At 44.4% G+C, this 18876-nt stretch overlaps 1 protein-coding gene across 1 annotated transcript in view; it reads left to right on the forward strand.

Annotated features, from left to right (window-relative positions):
* The window catches only part of CCDC88B (coiled-coil domain containing 88B), a 124110-nt gene that overhangs the window by 23850 nt on the left and 81384 nt on the right, over window positions 1–18876 (forward strand). The window contains exon 2 of the mRNA XM_063944974.1: window positions 5933–6054. Within this exon, the coding sequence (XP_063801044.1) occupies window positions 5933–6054 (122 nt within the window). The remainder of the gene's footprint in view (window positions 1–5932; window positions 6055–18876) is intronic.

Below are 18876 nucleotides of genomic sequence, written 5' to 3' on the forward strand. Positions count from 1 at the left end.
CCTTACCAGGATATAACTGGACCACAATGTGTTGGTTTCATCCCAATTGGTGCAGGGGTGTCTGAATGCAACACAGGATAGACAAACAACCAACCAAACAGACAGATTTAATATATTTCAGATATATGGCCCTGCCCCAAAAGCGGTGGATTTTTTTAATTTAATCCCCACCAGTATTTTAAGTTGGATAATAAAGGGTATGTGTCAGAGGCATAGCTAGGGTTTTCGGCACCCAGGGCAAGATGAAAAACAACTCCCCATCTCCTCCAAAACTATGTGCGTGCCGAAAAATGGGTCTGGCCACCAAGGAGGTGCGATGAGGTTAATGGCTCAGGAGGCACTGGCTATTACCAGAGCCAGATTTACACACAATATATGAGCCCAATGGTTCATAAGGGCATTATACACAGGTGCAGCAGTATATACTGCATTCAATTTGGTGAGTTTTGATCAGAGATGTGCAGAAAATGTGGCCTGCCATAGACTTTTTACTCCAGAGTTTTGACTATAAAAATAATTAGAATAATGCAAAGAAGATATTTCTAATATATTCTTTGTATTTTTCATATGCTTTACAAGAGTCAAACCTCTGGTGTACACGTTAGTATACCAGGAAAGGTTCTGCCTCACCTCACCGCATGTCACTGGTGGCCACATGCCAGAAGGGGTGTGGTCACTGAAAATGGGGTATGTCAAAATGACCAGCCACCTGTTTCTCGTCACTTTGGGAACATTCCTTTCTATTCCATATGCACCTTACCTATATAATGGTTTCTCACAATGGGGAACCTCTGAAGAAATGTATCCTCCTCGGAAAAACAATTTCTTTAGACGATATTCACTATTCATGTGGGCTACCACATCGTCTGGAAGATACCTGTTGTGTAGGAATATTAACAAGGTCATCACCATACAACACCAGTTTAACCAGACTCGTACCCCCTGTGTCATCTCTCAGCACACCATCATCTTCCTCCTGCACCTCTCAGCCACACCATCTCCCCCTTGTGTTGCCTCTCAGCCATACCATCTCCACCTGTATCTCTCAGCCACACCATCATTTCCTCCCTGTGTCAAATCTCAGCACACCATCTCCCAGCACACCATCATCTCCCGCCTGTGTCTCCCAGCACACCATCATCTCCCCTGCGTTGTCTCTGTGCACACTATCATCTCCTGCCTGTGTCTCCCAACACATCATCATATCCCCATGTGTCATCTCTCAGCACACCATCATCTCCCATCTGTGTCTCCCAGCACACGATCATCTCCCGTCTGTGTCTCCCAGCACACCATCATCTCCCGTCAGTGTATCCCAGAACACCATTATCTTCCCCCTGCATCATCTTTCAGCACATCATCTGTCTCTGTGTTGTCTCTCAGCACACCATCATCTACCCCTGAGTCGTCTCTGAGCACACCATCATGTCCCGCCTGCATCTTCCAGCACACATCATTTCCCTCCTGTGTCATCTCTCAGCACACCATCATCTCCCGCCTGTGTTTTCCAGCACGCCATCATCTACCCCTGCTTCGTCTCTGATCATGCTGCGTCCATATGGCTTCCTCCTTTGGTGTATTCCCACTGTCTCCATACAATGTCTCCATCTTGCCCAAAATTTCAGACTGCAAGTTTAAAAAATGTACTTTATCTATCTGTGACGTACTTCATGGGCTACAAGCTGCTGGCGTCAGATGTAGGAGCTGGTCATAATAAAGTGACAGTGTATATAATATAGATATAGATAGATTAATGGATATAGATATATACATTATATAATATAGATTTTGGTACTTATGATTGGGCCATACCTATTTCACTCTGACCTTCAAATCGTTCTTCCCCTGGAATACTCATCATGACAGACGTCATGATGAAGAGAAATCAGCATTGTGAGGCTGCCTGCTCTTGGCTCTTCTCAGATGCTGCAGGAAACCAGGGCACAACTTGGACTTTGTTTTGACAAGCCTACACAGTATGCAGCACACTCTCTTCCCTTTGCTCTGTTGACTGGCTAGAGCACGTCTCGAAGCAGGGAAAAGTGTGGGAAAGCACATTCTAGGTCCCATGTTGTGCTGAATGGCTGGACCGTATCCAATGATACCTAGCCATTTTATTTTTTTGTCACCCCACTTCCATTGTTCGTGACATACCAGGTACCAACTGGCAACACACTCAGGTGTCACAAAACAGTTTGAGCAGTGATGACTTAGTGGATATTCATGGTACTTTGAATATATCTCTGTACCAGGATCCATATATGTAATTGAACACCAGTTAGTATGACCCTGTAAGGTTCCAGCAGTTGAGGGAGGGTGCATTGTGCCTGTGTAGCTGCTAGCCATTCTACTTTTGACTCTGCTCCCCTCTGCCTCCTCAAAGTTGGCTAGTGCAGTTTATATAGTAACATAGTACCTACGGTTGAAAAAAGACAATTGTCCATCGAGTTCAACCTATTTGTGGTCTCCTATGCAGGATTATTTGGTCTAAAATTTTGACTGATGCTGATGTCTGCCGTTGCGTTCTATCCTTCTTTTTATAGTAACTATAGTGCGTGACTATGTACCATAACCCTGGATATCCTTATCCATTAGGAATTTATCTAACCCATTCTTAAAGGTGTTGACTGAGTCCGCCATTACAATTCCCTCAGGCAGGGAATTCCAAACACGTATTGGCCTTACCGTGAAAAAGCCTTTACGCCATATTGTGCGGAATCTCCTCTCCTCTAACCTGAGCGAGTGTCCACGAGTCCTCTGTGTTGATCTAACCAAAAACAGGTCCCGCGCAAGCTCTGTGTATTGTCCCCTTATATATTTGTAGATGTTGATCATGTCCCCTCTTAGTCTCCTCTTTTCCAGTGTAAACATGCCTAGGCTTGCAAGCCTTTCCTCGTATTCCAGCATCTCTATGCCCTTAATTAGTTTGGTCGCCCGCCTCTGGACCTTTTCTAGCTCCAGGATATCCTTTTTGTAGTATGGTGCCCAGAATTGTACACAGTATTCAAGGTGTGGCCACACTAGTGATTTATATAATGGGAGTATAACACTCTCATTCCTTGCATCAATTCCCCATTTTATGCATGCTAATATCTTATTAGCCTTCTTTGCTGCAATCCTACTTTGGGTACTACTGCTTAGTTTGCTATCTATGAGGACACCTAAGTCCTTTTCCAGTACAGAATCCCCTAATTTTACCCCATTTAGTATGTAGGTGTTATTATTGTTCTTGTTACCACATTGCATTACCTTACACTTGTCTGTATTGAAGCGCATTCTCTATTTGGCTGCCCATGCTTCTAATTTAACTAAGTCGTTCTGAAGCGACTCAGCATCCTCCTCCGTATTTATAGCCTTACACAATTTGGTATCATCTACAAAAATTGACACCATGCTCTCTAGACCTTCTGTTAGGTCATTAATGAAAATATTGAACAATAGTGGTCCTAATACTGAGCCTTGTGGCACACCACTTAGCACTTCAGTCCAATTTGAAAAAGATCCATTAACTACAACGTGCTGCTCCCTATTATCTAACCAATTTTTGACCCAAGTGCATATTGTGCTTCCTAGCCCTATTTCTTGTAGCTTGTAGATAAGTCGCATGTGTGGTACAATGTCGAAAGCTTTGGCAAAGTCTAAAAAGATTACATCCACCTCTTTACCCTGATCGAGGTTTGCACTTACTGTTTCATAAAAGCCAAGTAAGTTGGTTTGACAGGATCTGTCCTTCACAAATCCATGTTGATTCCTTTTAATGACCTTATTGGCTTCAAGGAACTTCTGAATACTATCCCTTAGAATACCTTCCAATACTTTCCTCACTATAGATGTAAGACTAACTGGTCTATACTTACCTGGTTCAGCTTTACTTCCCTTTTTGAATATAGGCACTACTTCCGCTATACGCCAGTCTTTGGGAACCATACCTGATATTACTGAATCCTTAAAGATCAAAAATAGCGGTTTTGCAAGTTCAGAGTGAAGCTTCATTAGAACCCTTGGGTGAATTCCATCGGGACCCCGTGACTTATTAATCTTTAAATGTTTTAATTGGTCACAGACTACCTCCTCGCTTAAATAAGTACCTATCAGTGGGATATTCTCATTATTGAGATTGTGTGTTAGTCCCTGAATTGGGTTCTCTCTAGTAAATACTGTTGAAAAAAAACTCATTTAGTGTGTCCGCTATGTCATTATCATTTTTGCTTAAGACTCCCAACTTGTCTTTTAAAGGGCCTATACTCTCTTTAATCTCTTGCTATTAATGTATTTAAAGAATTTTTGGGGATTCGCTTTGCTTTCCTTTGCTACTAGTTTTTCAGTTTCTACTTTAGCCGCTCTTATTTCCTTTTTGCATATTTTGTTACAGTCCTTATAGTACTGAAATGACTCCGCTTTCCCGTCAGATTTGTATATTTTAAATGCTCGCCTTTTCTTGCCCATAAGTTCCTTTAACTTTTTGTTAAGCCACATCGGTTTATGATTTTTCTTCCTTTTTTTGCTGCTCGTAGGAATAAATTTGAGAATATTTTTAGCTAGCAGGGATTTGAGTACATCCCATTTCTCTGTAGTATTTTTTCCTAGAAACAAACCTTCCCATTCAATATCCCTGAAAAATACCCTCATCATTTCAAAGTTGGCTTTGCTAAAGTTTAGAGTCCTAGTTGAGCCAGTATAGAACTGTTTATGAAAACTGATATTGAATGTGACCATATTGTGGTCGCTGTTTCCTATTGGTTCCCCCCTACTATAATACCTGATACCAATTCCCCATTGTTTGATAATACCAGGTCTAAGATTGCATTGTACCTGGTAGGTTCCTCAATTAGTTGAACTAAGTAGTTATCATTTAGTGTGTTTAAAAACATATTGCCCCTAGCAGTATCGCATGAATCGTTTGTCCAGTTTATCTCTGGATAGTTAAAATCTCCCATCACTATTATGTCACCTACTCCTGCTGCTCTTTCAATTTGCTTCAGTAGCAATTCCTCATCAGATACATTAATACCAGGCGGCCTGTAGCATACACCCAATACTAACTTTTTTATTCCTTTATCCCCGCATGCAGTTTCTACCCATAACGTCTCGACAGTGTCTACAGTCCCCTCCCGAATATCTTCCCGTATATCAGGTTTTAAAAACGGCTTTACGTAAAGACACACCCCTCCACCCCTTTTATTTAGTCTGTCTCTCCTAAACATCGTATAGCCCTCTAGATTGACTGTCCAATCATGAGATTCATCCCACCAAGTTTCAGTAATGCCTATAATATCATACTGTTTGCTTGCTGCAAGTATTTCTAGTTCACCCTTTTTATCTGTAAGGCTTCTAGCGTTCACATACATACAACTAAGATAAGTATTTCCCCTTGCATTAGGGACATCTTTCACCTTATGTAGCAACGATGACCCGTAATCGTTATTAGTGCTTTGGTAAAACCTCTTTTAGTACCCATGTTAGTAACCTTACCGGCTGCTCTTACCCTCCCCCCAACTTCTCCCCCATTTTGTTTAGTACCGCCATCCCCCCACTATTCTCACTGCATGACCCGTAGTTTCTAGCTAAACCCTCCCCCCAGGCTCCTAGTTTAAAATCTCCTCCAACCTTCTAACCATCCTTACCCGCACCGCCGCCCCCTCCTCATTTAGGTCCAATCCATCACGACAAAAGTGATGGCGCCTGACTGAGAAGTCCGCCCAGTGTTCCAGGAACACAAACCCCTCTTTCCTGCAGCAATCCCTAAGCCACACATTTACCTCCCTAATCTCCCTCTGCCTCCCTGGACTAGCGCGTGGCACGGGTAATATTTCAGAGAATATTACCTTAGATGTCCTTGCCTTAAGTTTCTTGCCTAAGTTCCTATAGGCTTTCTTAAGGACATCCCATATAGTTTACTAATAATTTTTTTTACTTTTGTCTCAATCCACAGATTCGAAACTTTGAGCAAAATCGAGGGTTTGACCATGGACCATTATCTCCAATGAAAGATCCACTCAGAGAGTACATGCAGCTAACAGCAGGGGGCACTCTGCACTACATCATGAGTTTTATGTAAGTCACATGATCAAAGTGTTTAAAAGGGAACTGTATAAAATCTTAAGCAATCGATCAGCTTTTAGCTAGCATTTATCAAATACATTCTAGAAAATGATAGATACAAGCTGATGGGTTGCTGTGGGCAATTTCTCCACTTGCCCGCTTCTTGAATCTTTAGAAAGTTTTTTTTCCATGTCCCCATTGTCTTATAACAGTAAAATAGTAGTAGAAGGAAACACCAACAACACATACAAACCCAACTGTTAGTAATACACACAAATGTACCACAAAACATTCAAACATTAAAATAAAAAACAGTGGTATTACAGTAGCACTACTGTCATACCACCATTTTCTATGTTATTGTTTAAGTCTTATGTCAACATGGGATTGTCCAACAATGGAGTAACCCTAGATCCCTAGAAGCTTTAGGAATTTTGAGAGTGTGAAATACATTTTCAATGTTCTGTAACACTGAACATATAGTAAAATATATATGATGTAAATAAAAAAAGCAGCCATCAAATAAGGGTATACTCAGCCTTTAATTGTAAAAAAAAGCCCATAAATAAAGACAGTGCTAGTGAGTAGGTAATTTTTAGAAAAAATATTAATAGCATATTACAAATCTCAAGGGTGGGTGTGTGGCAAGAAGCAATGCTGGAAGAATTAAGATGTGTGTCTGTAGGTGATTCAGGGTTATTTGCGAGGATGTCCAGTTTATATCAGGAGCAACCTTACTCAAGCATTATTCAATTCTGAAAGGTGACTTGAACAATGTTTTATCCTTATTTTATTTTCATTGAAATTGTCTGTTATCTGTGTGTTCTTTTAAAATAATTATATATACTTTGTAACTCTCTTTTTTGTGACTGTAAACTCTGAAGTTATTCTTGAAATTGCAACCAAATTTCTAGTTCTGATATTCTGTGTTCGTAGACCTACGGCCTAGAGAGGCACATGTTACTGATTTTTAAAGCGTATATAAAAAGGTGTCCACTGACATCTAGCCTCCCTGCACGTTAAACAGCCTTTCTAGTGTGTGACCCGGTAGCGCTGAGGTTGAGTGTATTTATGTGTGACTTTTTATATTTTTTCCAATTGTCAATATATAGATAAATAGATAGATAGATAGATAGACAGACAGACAGACAGACAGACAGACAGATAAATAGATATAGATCCAGCAGCAGCCGGCACTCACAAAAATAAATCAGCTTGCTCAGGTGCCATAAACCATATAATAGAAATCCAGAATGAACGGCACTCAGAGACAACAACATAGTCAGCATAAATATAATCCCATGAGGTCAATGTTTCGGGGCTATGAAACCCGTTGTCAGGACCAGGTAAAATAAACATACCAATTTTAATGTTAACAATTCTTTATACAAAATGTAGATACAATGTCTGGAATAATATAAGAAAAAACACAGCCGGCTACTTTGTTAAGATTTGTGAGATATATACATTTATATATATACTGAAGTATAATGGTATGGTCATGTATGCTTCAGATTGTTTGAATTGTTGAAGTCGATTACTTGATTTTACGACTATTATAGTAATAAAATACAGTATATATTTTATAGAAAGTGGACTGTGGATGTTTATTCAGCCACTAAATGCACCTTTTTTTTATATCTATAGTGCAGTACTAAATATTTTCTGCTGTGTGGTCAATGTGAAATTGGCTCTCCTTAATTGGTCAGCCTTTTCCATTTAGTAGGTGTGTGCTCACAGACACACCTGAGTATCTGCTGCTGATATAATTTGTTGAAATATATATATTAAATGTGTATGTAATAAGCGCCTAAATAAATAGGTTATTTCTGGTCTTAAGATGTATGAGTACACATCTGTACTGTAAGCAAAACCAAAGGGGCTGCTGTGGGAAGCGTTATTTCCCAGAATCCCCTTGGTAGCGGCAGACTGATATGTTTTAGTGTTAGGATAATTTGAAAAGACCCCGACGTCACAATTGCCTGACTTGGAAGGAGTTCAGATTGTGGGTGCATTCATGACAGCGTACATTTGTCTTATGTCTTCCTTGTATACCTACTCTATTGCCTTATCTGCTTTCGTTATCTGTCCATTTTCACCATTTTTGCTATGGGCCTTTTGATCAAGAATTTTGATACATTGTGTTTGTTTTTTATATTGATACCTATTAATATACAAATAACCAGAATTAAATAGATAAGTAACACTTATATTACCACATAGATGTGCTTGGAATACACATTTAGAATATACAAAATAATAATTAATAATAAATAAGATTTTACTTACCGATAAATCTATTTCTCGTAGTCCGTAGTGGATGCTGGGACTCCGTAAGGACCATGGGGAATAGCGGCTCCGCAGGAGACAGGGCACAAAATAAAAGCTTAAGGATCAGGTGGTGTGCACTGGCTCCTCCCCCTATGACCCTCCTCCAAGCCTCAGTTAGGATACTGTGCCCGGACGAGCGTACATAATAAGGAAGGATATTGAATCCCGGGTAAGACTCATACCAGCCACACCAATCACACCGTACAACTTGTGATCTGAACCCAGTTAACAGTATGATAAACGTAAAGGAGCCTCTGAAAAGATGGCTCACAACAATAATAACCCGAATTTTTGTAACAATAACTATTAGAGATGAGCGGGTTCGGTTTCTCTGAAACCGAACCCGCACGAACTTCATGTTTTTTTCACGGGTCCGAGCAGACTCGGATCCTCCCGCCTTGCTCGGTTAACCCGAGCGCGCCCGAACGTCATCATGACGCTGTCGGATTCTCGCGAGACTCGGATTCTATATAAGGAGCCGCGCGTCGCCGCCATTTTCACACGTGCATTGAGATTGATAGGGAGAGGACGTGGCTGGCGTCCTCTCCATTAGAAATTAGATTAGAAGAGAGAGAGAGATTGTGCAGAGTCAGACAGAGTTTACCACAGTGACCAGTGCAGTTGTTGTTAGTTAACTTTTATTTATTTTAATATAATATATCCGTTCTCTGCTATATCCGTTCTCTGCCTGAAAAAAAACGATACACAGCAGCAGCCAGTCACACAGTGTGACTCAGTCTGTGTGCACTCAGCTCAGCCCAGTGTGCTGCACATCAATGTATAAAAGGCAAAGCTTATAATAATTGTGGGGGAGACTGGGGAGCACTGCAGGTTGTTATAGCAGGAGCCCCCAGGAGTACATAATATTATATTAATTTAAAATTAAACAGTGCACACTTTTGCTGCAGGAGTGCCACTGCCAGTGTGACTAGTGGTGACCAGTGCCTGACCACCAGTATAGTAGTATATTGTTGTATGTATTGTATACTATCTCTTTATCAACCAGTCTATATTAGCAGCAGACACAGTACAGTGCGGTAGTTCACGGCTGTGGCTACCTCTGTGTCGGCAGTCGGAACTCGGCAGGCAGTCCGTCCATCCATAATTGTATTACAATATATACCACCTAACCGTGGTATTTTTTTTTCTTTCTTTATACCGTCGTCATAGTGTCATACTAGTTGTTACGAGTATACTACTATCTCTTTATCAACCAGTGTACAGTGCGGTAGTTCACGGCTGTGGCTACCTCTGTGTCGGCAGTCGGCAGGCAGTCCGTCCATCCATAATTGTATTATTATTATAATATATACCACCTAACCGTGGTTTTTTTTTCATTCTTTATACCGTCATAGTGTCATACTAGTTGTTACGAGTATACTACTATCTCTTTATCAACCAGTGTACAGTGCGGTAGTTCACGGCTGTGGCTACCTCTGTGTCGGCAGTCGGCAGGCAGTCCGTCCATCCATAATTGTATTATTATTATAATATATACCACCTAACCGTGGTTTTTTTTCCATTCTTTATACCGTCGTCATAGTGTCATACTAGTTGTTACGAGTATACTACTATCTCTTTATCAACCAGTGTACAGTGCGGTAGTTCACGGCTGTGGCTACCTCTGTGTCGGCAGTCGGCAGGCAGTCCGTCCATCCATAATTGTATTATTATTATAATATATACCACCTAACCGTGGTTTTTTTTTCATTCTTTATACCGTCGTCATAGTGTCATACTAGTTGTTACGAGTATACTACTATCTCTTTATCAACCAGTGTACAGTGCGGTAGTTCACGGCTGTGGCTACCTCTGTGTCGGCAGTCGGCAGGCAGTCCGTCCATCCATAATTGTATTATTATTATAATATATACCACCTAACCGTGGTTTTTTTTTCATTCTTTATACCGTCGTCATAGTGTCATACTAGTTGTTACGAGTATACTACTATCTCTTTATCAACCAGTGTACAGTGCGGTAGTTCACGGCTGTGGCTACCTCTGTGTCGGCAGTCGGCAGGCAGTCCGTCCATCCATAATTGTATTATTATTATAATATATACCACCTAACTGTGGTATTTTTTTTTCTTTCTTTATACCGTCGTCATAGTGTCATACTAGTTGTTACGAGTATACTACTATCTCTTTATCAACCAGTGTACAGTGCGGTAGTTCACGGCTGTGGCTACCTCTGTGTCGGCAGTCGGCAGGCAGTCCGTCCATCCATAATTGTATTATTATTATAATATATACCACCTAACCGTGGTTTTTTTTTCATTCTTTATACCGTCGTCATAGTGTCATACTAGTTGTTACGAGTATACTACTATCTCTTTATCAACCAGTGTACAGTGCGGTAGTTCACGGCTGTGGCTACCTCTGTGTCGGCACTCGGCAGCCCGTCCATAATTGTATATACCACCTAACCGTGGTTTTTTTTTCTTTCTTTATACATACATACTAGTTACGAGTATACTATCTCTTTATCAACCAGTCTATATATTAGCAGCAGACACAGTACAGTGCGGTAGTTCACGGCTGTGGCTACCTCTGTGTCGGCACTCGGCAGCCCGTCCATAATTGTATACTAGTATCCAATCCATCCATCTCCATTGTTTACCTGAGGTGCCTTTTAGTTGTGCCTATTAAAATATGGAGAACAAAAATGTTGAGGTTCCAAAATTAGGGAAAGATCAAGATCCACTTCCACCTCGTGCTGAAGCTGCTGCCACTAGTCATGGCCGAGACGATGAAATGCCAGCAACGTCGTCTGCCAAGGCCGATGCCCAATGTCATAGTACAGAGCATGTCAAATCCAAAACACCAAATATCAGTAAAAAGCCTCTTTTTTTCTTTGCGTCATGTGCTGTTTGGGGAGGGTTTTTTGGAAGGGACATCCTGCGTGACACTGCAGTGCCACTCCTAGATGGGCCCGGTGTTTGTGTCGGCCACTAGGGTCGCTAATCTTACTCACACAGCTACCTCATTGCGCCTCTTTTTTTCTTTGCGTCATGTGCTGTTTGGGGAGGGTTTTTTGGAAGGGCCATCCTGCGTGACACTGCAGTGCCACTCCTAGATGGGCCCGGTGTTTGTGTCGGCCACTAGGGTCGCTAATCTTACTCACACAGCTACCTCATTGCGCCTCTTTTTTTCTTTGCGTCATGTGCTGTTTGGGGAGGGTTTTTTGGAAGGGACATCCTGCGTGACACTGCAGTGCCACTCCTAGATGGGCCCGGTGTTTGTGTCGGCCACTAGGGTCGCTAATCTTACTCACACAGCTACCTCATTGCGCCTCTTTTTTTCTTTGCGTCATGTGCTGTTTGGGGAGGGTTTTTTGGAAGGGCCATCCTGCGTGACACTGCAGTGCCACTCCTAGATGGGCCCGGTGTTTGTGTCGGCCACTAGGGTCGCTAATCTTACTCACACAGCTACCTCATTGCGCCTCTTTTTTTCTTTGCGTCATGTGCTGTTTGGGGAGGGTTTTTTGGAAGGGACATCCTGCGTGACACTGCAGTGCCACTCCTAGATGGGCCCGGTGTTTGTGTCGGCCACTAGGGTCGCTTATCTTACTCACACAGCGACCTCGGTGCAAATTTTAGGACTAAAAATAATATTGTGAGGTGTGAGGTATTCAGAATAGACTGAAAATGAGTGTAAATTATGGTTTTTGAGGTTAATAATACTTTGGGATCAAAATGACCCCCAAATTCTATGATTTAAGCTGTTTTTTAGTGTTTTTGGAAAAAAACACCCGAATCCAAAACACACCCGAATCCGACAAAAAAAATTCGGTGAGGTTTTGCCAAAACGCGTTCGAACCCAAAACACGGCCGCGGAACCGAACCCAAAACCAAAACACAAAACCCGAAAAATTTCAGGCGCTCATCTCTGATAACTATATACAAGTATTGCAGACAATCCGCACTAGGGATGGGCGCCCAGCATCCACTACGGACTACGAGAAATAGATTTATCGGTAAGTAAAATCTTATTTTCTCTGACGTCCTCGTGGATGCTGGGACTCCGTAAGGACCATGGGGATTATACCAAAGCTCCCAAACGGGCGGGAGAGTGCGGATGACTCTGCAGCACCGAATGAGAGAACTCCAGGTCCTCCTCAGCCAGGGTATCAAATTTGTAGAATTTAGCAAACGTGTTTGCCCCTGACCAAGTAGCTGCTCGGCAAAGTTGTAAAGCCGAGACCCCTCGGGCAGCCGCCCAAGATGAGCCCACTTTCCTTGTGGAATGGGCTTTTACTGATTTTGGCTGTGGCAATCCTGCCACAGAATGTGCAAGCTGAATTGTACTACAAATCCAACGAGCAATCGTCTGCTTAGAAGCAGGAGCACCCAGCTTGTTGGGTGCATACAGGATAAACAGCGAGTCAGATTTTCTGACTCCAGCCGTCCTGGAAACATATATTTTCAAGGCCCTGACAACGTCAAGCAACTTAGAGTCCTCTAAGTCCCTGGTAGCCGCAGGTACCACAATAGGTTGGTTCATGTGAAATGCAGAAACCACTTTAGGTAGAAATTGAGGACGAGTCCTCAATTCCGCCCTGTCAGAATGAAAAATTAAGTAAGGGCTTTTATATGATAAAGCCGCCAATTCTGACACACGCCTGGCTGAAGCCAAGGCTAACAGCATCGACACCTTCCATGTGAGATATTTTAAGTCCACAGTGGAAAGTGGTTCAAACCAATGTGACTTTAGAAAACTCAACACCACATTGAGATCCCAAGGTGCCACTGGAGGCACAAAAGGAGGCTGTATGTGCAGCACCCCTTTTACAAATGTCTGAACTTCAGGTACTGAAGCCAGTTCTTTCTGGAAGAAAATCGACAGGGCCGAAATTTGAACCTTAATGGACCCTAATTTTAGGCCCATAGACAGTCCTGTTTGCAGGAAATGAAGGAAACGACCCAGTTGAAATTCCTCTGTAGGGGCCTTCTTGGCCTCACACCACGCAACATATTTACGCCAAATGCGGTGATAATGTTTTGCGGTTACGTCCTTCCTGGCTTTGACCAGAGTAGGGATGACTTCTTCTGGAATGCCTTTTTCCCTCAGGATCCGGCGTTCAACCGCCATGCCGTCAAACGCAGCCGCGGTAAGTCTTGGAACAGACAAGGCCCCTGCAGTAGCAGGTCCTTTCTTAGAGGTAGAGGCCACGGTTCGTCCGTGAGCATCTCTTGAAGTTCCGGGTACCAAGTCCTTCTTGGCCAATCCGGAACCACGAGTATAGTTCTTACTCCTCTCCTTCTTATGATTCTCAGTACTTTTGGTATGAGAGGCAGAGGAGGGAACACATACACTGACTGGTACACCCACGGCGTTACCAGAGCGTCCACTGTCTGCTGAGGAAGTCTGCTTCCCAGTTGTCCACTCCCGGAATGAACACTGCTGACAGTGCTATCACATGATTTTCCGCCCAGCGAAGAATCCTTGCAGCTTCTGCCATTGCCCTCCTGCTTCTCGTGCCGCCCTGTCTGTTTACGTGGGCGACTGACGTGATGTTGTCCGATTGGATCAACACCGCCTGACCCTGAAGCAGAGGTTTTGCTTGACTTAGGGCATTGTAAATGGCCCTTAGTTCCAGAATGTTTATATGAAGAGATGTTTCCATGCTTGACCACAAGCCTTGGAAATTCCTTCCCTGTGTGACTGCTCCCCAGCCTCTCAGGCTGGCATCCGTGGTTACCAGGATCCAATCCTGAATGCCAAATCTGCGGCCCTCTAGTAGATGAGCACTCTGCAGCCACCACAGGAGAGACACCCTTGTCCTTGCCGACAGGGTTATCCGCTGATGCATCTGCAGATGCGATCCGGACCATTTGTCCAGTAGATCCCACTGAAACGTTCTTGCATGGAATCTTCCGAATGGAATCGCTTCGTAAGAAGCCACCATTTTTCCCAGGACCCTCGTGCACTGATGCACTGAGACCTGGCCTGGTTTTAGGAGGTTCCTGACTAGCTCGGATAACTCCCTGGCCTTCTCCTCCGGGAGAAACACCTTCTTCTGGACTGTGTCCAGAATCATTCCTAGGAACAGTAGACGTGTCATTGGAATCAGCTGCGATTTTGGAATATTTAGAATCCACCCGTGCTGACGTAACACTACCTGAGATAGTGCTACTCCGACTTCTAACTGTTCCCTGGATCTTGCCCTTATCAGGAGATCGTCCAAGTAAGGGATAATTAAAATGCCTTTTCTTCGTAGAAGAATCATCATTTCGGCCATTACCTTGGTAAAGACCCGAGGTGCCGTGGACCATCCAAACGGCAGCGTCTGAAACTGATAATGACAGTTTTGTACTACAAACCTGAGGTACCCTTGGTGAGAAGGGTATATTGGGACGTGGAGATAAGCATCTTTGATGTCCAGAGACACCATATAGTCCCCTTCTTCCAGGTTCGCTATCACTGCTCTGAGTGACTCCATCTTGAATTTGAACCTTTTTATGTAAGTGTTCAAGGATTTCAGATTTAAAATTGGTCTCACCGAGCCGTCCGGCTTCGGTACCACAAACAGCGTGGAATAATACCCCTTTCCTTGTTGCAGGAGGGGTACCTTGATTATCACCTGCTGGGAATACAGCTTGTGAATGGCTTCCAAAACTGCCTCCCTGTCGGAGGGAGACTTTGGTAAAGCAGACTTCAGGAACCGACGAGGGGGAAACGCCTCGAATTCCAGTTTGTACCCCTGCGATACTACCTGTAGAATCCAGGGATCCACTTGCGAGTGAGCCCACTGTGCGTTGAAATTCTTGAGACGGGCCCCCACCATATCTGAGTCTGCTTGTAAAGCCCCAGCGTCATGCTGAAGACTTGGCAGAAGCAGGGGAGGGCTTCTGCTCCTGGGAAGCGGCTGCATGGTGCAGTCTTTTTCCTCTTCCTCTGCCCCGGGGCAGAAAGGAGTGGCCTTTTGCTCGCTTGTACTTATGGGAACGAAAGGACTGAGTTTGAAAAGACGGTGTCTTTTTCTGCTGATGTGAAGTGACCTGGGGTAAAAAGGTGGATTTTCCAGCCGTTGCCGTGGCCACCAGGTCCGATAGACCAGCCCCAAATAACTCCTCCCCTTTATACGGCAATACTTCCATGTGCCGTTTGGAATCCGCATCCCCTGACCACTGTCGCGTCCATAACGCTCTTCTGGCAGAGATGGACATAGCACTTACTCTTGATGCCAGGGTGCAAATATCCCTCTGTGCATCACGCATATATGGTAATGCATCCTTTAAATGTTCTATAGTTAACAAAATATTGTCCCTATCCAGGGTATCAATATTCTCAGTCAGGGAATCCGACCATGCGACTCCAGCACTGCACATCCAGGCTGAGGCGATTGCTGGTCGCAGTATAACACCAGTATGTGTGTATATACTTTTTAGGATATTTTCCAGCCTTCTATCAGCTGGTTCTTTGAGGGTGGCCGTATCAGGAGACGGTAACGCTACTTGTTTAGATAAACGTGTGAGCGCCTTATCTACCCTAGGGGGTGTTTCCCAACGCGCCCTAACCTCTGGCGGGAAGGGATATAATGCTAATAATTTTTTAGAAATTAGCTGTTTTTTATCGGGGGAAACCCACGCTTTATCACACACCTCATTTATTTCCTCTGACTCAGGAAAAACTATTGGTAGTTTTTTCACACCCCACATAATACCCTTCTTTGTGGTACTTGTAGTGTCAGAAAGGTTCAATGCCTCTTTCATTGCCGTGATCATGTAACGTGTGGCCCTACTGGACATTACGTTTGTCTCGTCACCGTCGACACTGGACTCAGTATCTGTGTCAGGGTCTGTGTCGACCCACTGAGGTAACGGGCGTTTTAGCGCCCCTGACGGTGTCTGAGACGCCTGGACAGGCACTAATTGATTTGCCGGCTGTCTCATGTCGTCAACAGTTTTTTGCAAATTGCTGACATTATCACTTAATTGTTTAAATACAATCATCCAGTCAGGTGTCGACTCCCTAGGGGGTGACATCACCAACACAGGCAACTGCTCCGCCTCCACATCATTTTCCTCCTCATACATGTCGACACACGCGTACCGACACACAGCACACACACCGGGAATGCTCTGATAGAGGACAGGACCCCACTTAGCCCTTTGGAGAGACAGAGGGAGAGTCTGCCAGCACACACCCAGCGCTATATATATATATACAGGGATAACCTTATATAAGTGTTATTCCCTTATAGCTGCTGTTATTATCGTTATTTGCTGCCAAAAATGCCCCCCCTTCTCTTTTTTACCCTGATTCTGAAGCAGGACTGCAGGGGAGAGTCAGGGAGCCGTCCTTCCAGCGGAGCTGTGAGGGAAAATGGCGCTTGTGTGCTGAGGAGATAGGCTCCGCCCCTTCACGACGTCCTTATCTCCCGCTTTTTTGTGTAAAAATGGCAGGGGTTAAAATACATCCATATAGCCCAGGAGCTATATGTGATGTATTCTTTTTGCCACCTAAGGTATATACTGTTATATTGCGTCTCAGGGCGCTCCCCCCCAGCGCCCTGCACCCTCAGTGACCGGAGTGTGAAGTGTGCTGAGAGCAATGGCGCACAGCTGCGGTGCTGTGCGCTACCTTAGTCTGAAGACAGGATGTCTTCTGCCGCCGATTTCACCGGACCTCTTCGTCTCTTCTGGCTCTGTAAGGGGGACGGCGGCGCGGCTCCGGTGACCCATCCAGGCTGAACCTGTGATCGTCCCTCTGGAGCTAATGTCCAGTAGCCTAAGAAACCCGATCCACTCTGCACTCAGGTGAGTCCGTTTCTTCTCCCCTTAGTCCCACGATGCAGTGAGCCTGTTGCCAGCAGGACTCACTGAAAATAAAAAAACCTAAACTAAACTTTTATTCTAAGCAGCTCAGGAGAGCCACCTAGATTGCACCCTTCTCGGCCGGGCACAAAAATCTAACTGGGGCTTGGAGGAGGGTCATAGGGGGAGGAGCCAGTGCACACCACCTGATCCTTAAGCTTTTATTTTGTGCCCTGTCTCCTGCGGAGCCGCTATTCCCCATGGTCCTTACGGAGTCCCAGCATCCACTAGGACGTCAGAGAAATAATAATAATAATAATAATAAATGACAACAAATGTATACAGTCCACCATTTTATTATACTGTATATAAAATACTCATTTGAAGAATAACCTGTATTTTCCCTATTACAATGTCTGCTGGAAAACATCCACATTGCCACAAGTCTGTCATGGGTACGGAAGCCTACTTTTTGCTAAATATTGCACATTAGTTGCATCGGCAACATATACAAAGCCCCACACGGTGTACCAGGGGTGCTAGTTTTTACTTTTGTCCAAAGGAATTGGTATAAAATGTGTATCAGTGGCGTGCGGTGAGGCCAGTGGCTGGTGAGGCACTACAGCCATAATGTCTGCCGGATCCAGCCGATGACCCCTACCGCGGCCGAGCCAATGCCCGCTACTGCCTCTGAGCCGATGCCTGCTACCACCGCCAATGGCTTACAAACTTGCCCATCATCAACTGACCCAGCCCTCCACCACTAAAATTGGACAGGGGGTTCCCCGTATTTAGACAACCAGCAACGGGCTCTTAGACCGGTCCTGGTTCCAAAAATACGGGGACAAAAGATGTAGGGGTCCCCTGTATTTTTAAAACCAGCACCGGGCTCCACTAGCCAGGGACATAATGCCACAGCCGGGGGACATATTTATGTAGGTCCCTGCGGCCGTGGCATTACCCCACCCAACTAGTCACCCCTGGCCGGGGTTCCCTGGAGGAGTGGGGACCCCTTAAATCAGTGGGTCTCCCTCCCTCCAGGCACCCAAGGGCCAGAGGTGAAAGCCCGAGGCTGTCCCCAGCACCCCTGGGCGGCGGGTGCCGGGCTAATAGCCATAAGTGTGTAAAAAAAAGAATATTGTTTTTTGTTGTGGAACTACAAGGCCCAGCAAGCCTCCCCCGCTTGCTGGTACTTGGAGAACCTCAAGTACCAGCATGCGGGGAAATAACGGGCCCGCTGGTACCCGTGGTTCTACAACAACAAAAAATACCCAAATAAAAACACAACACACACATCGTGAAAGTAAAAATGTATTAAAACACACTTACACACACACACACACACACACACACACACACACACACACGCATACTTACCTACATCCCACGCCGATCACGTCCACTTGTCCATGTAGAATCCAATAGGAGTACCTGTAAAAAGGAAAATTATACTTACAAACGAAGTAATCCACAGGAGGAGGGAGAGAGAGAGAGAGAGAGAGAGAGAGAGAGAGAGAGACAGAGAGACAGAGAGAGAGAGAGAGAAATTAATGAATATTATGCACTCGCTGACACAGGAAGATGTTAGCACAGACAGGGGAGAGTGCTGCTGCTGGCTGGGAGGATGGAGCAGGCGCCCCCAATAGTTGTGAGCCCAGTAGCTGTGCCCCCAGTAGTTGTGACCCCTGTAGTTGTGCCCCCAGTCGCTGTGCCCCTTGTAGCTGTGCCCCCTGTAGCTGTGCCCC

This window comes from Pseudophryne corroboree, chromosome 11, assembly GCF_028390025.1.
Source record: "Pseudophryne corroboree isolate aPseCor3 chromosome 11, aPseCor3.hap2, whole genome shotgun sequence".
Lineage (NCBI taxonomy): Eukaryota > Metazoa > Chordata > Amphibia > Anura > Myobatrachidae > Pseudophryne > Pseudophryne corroboree.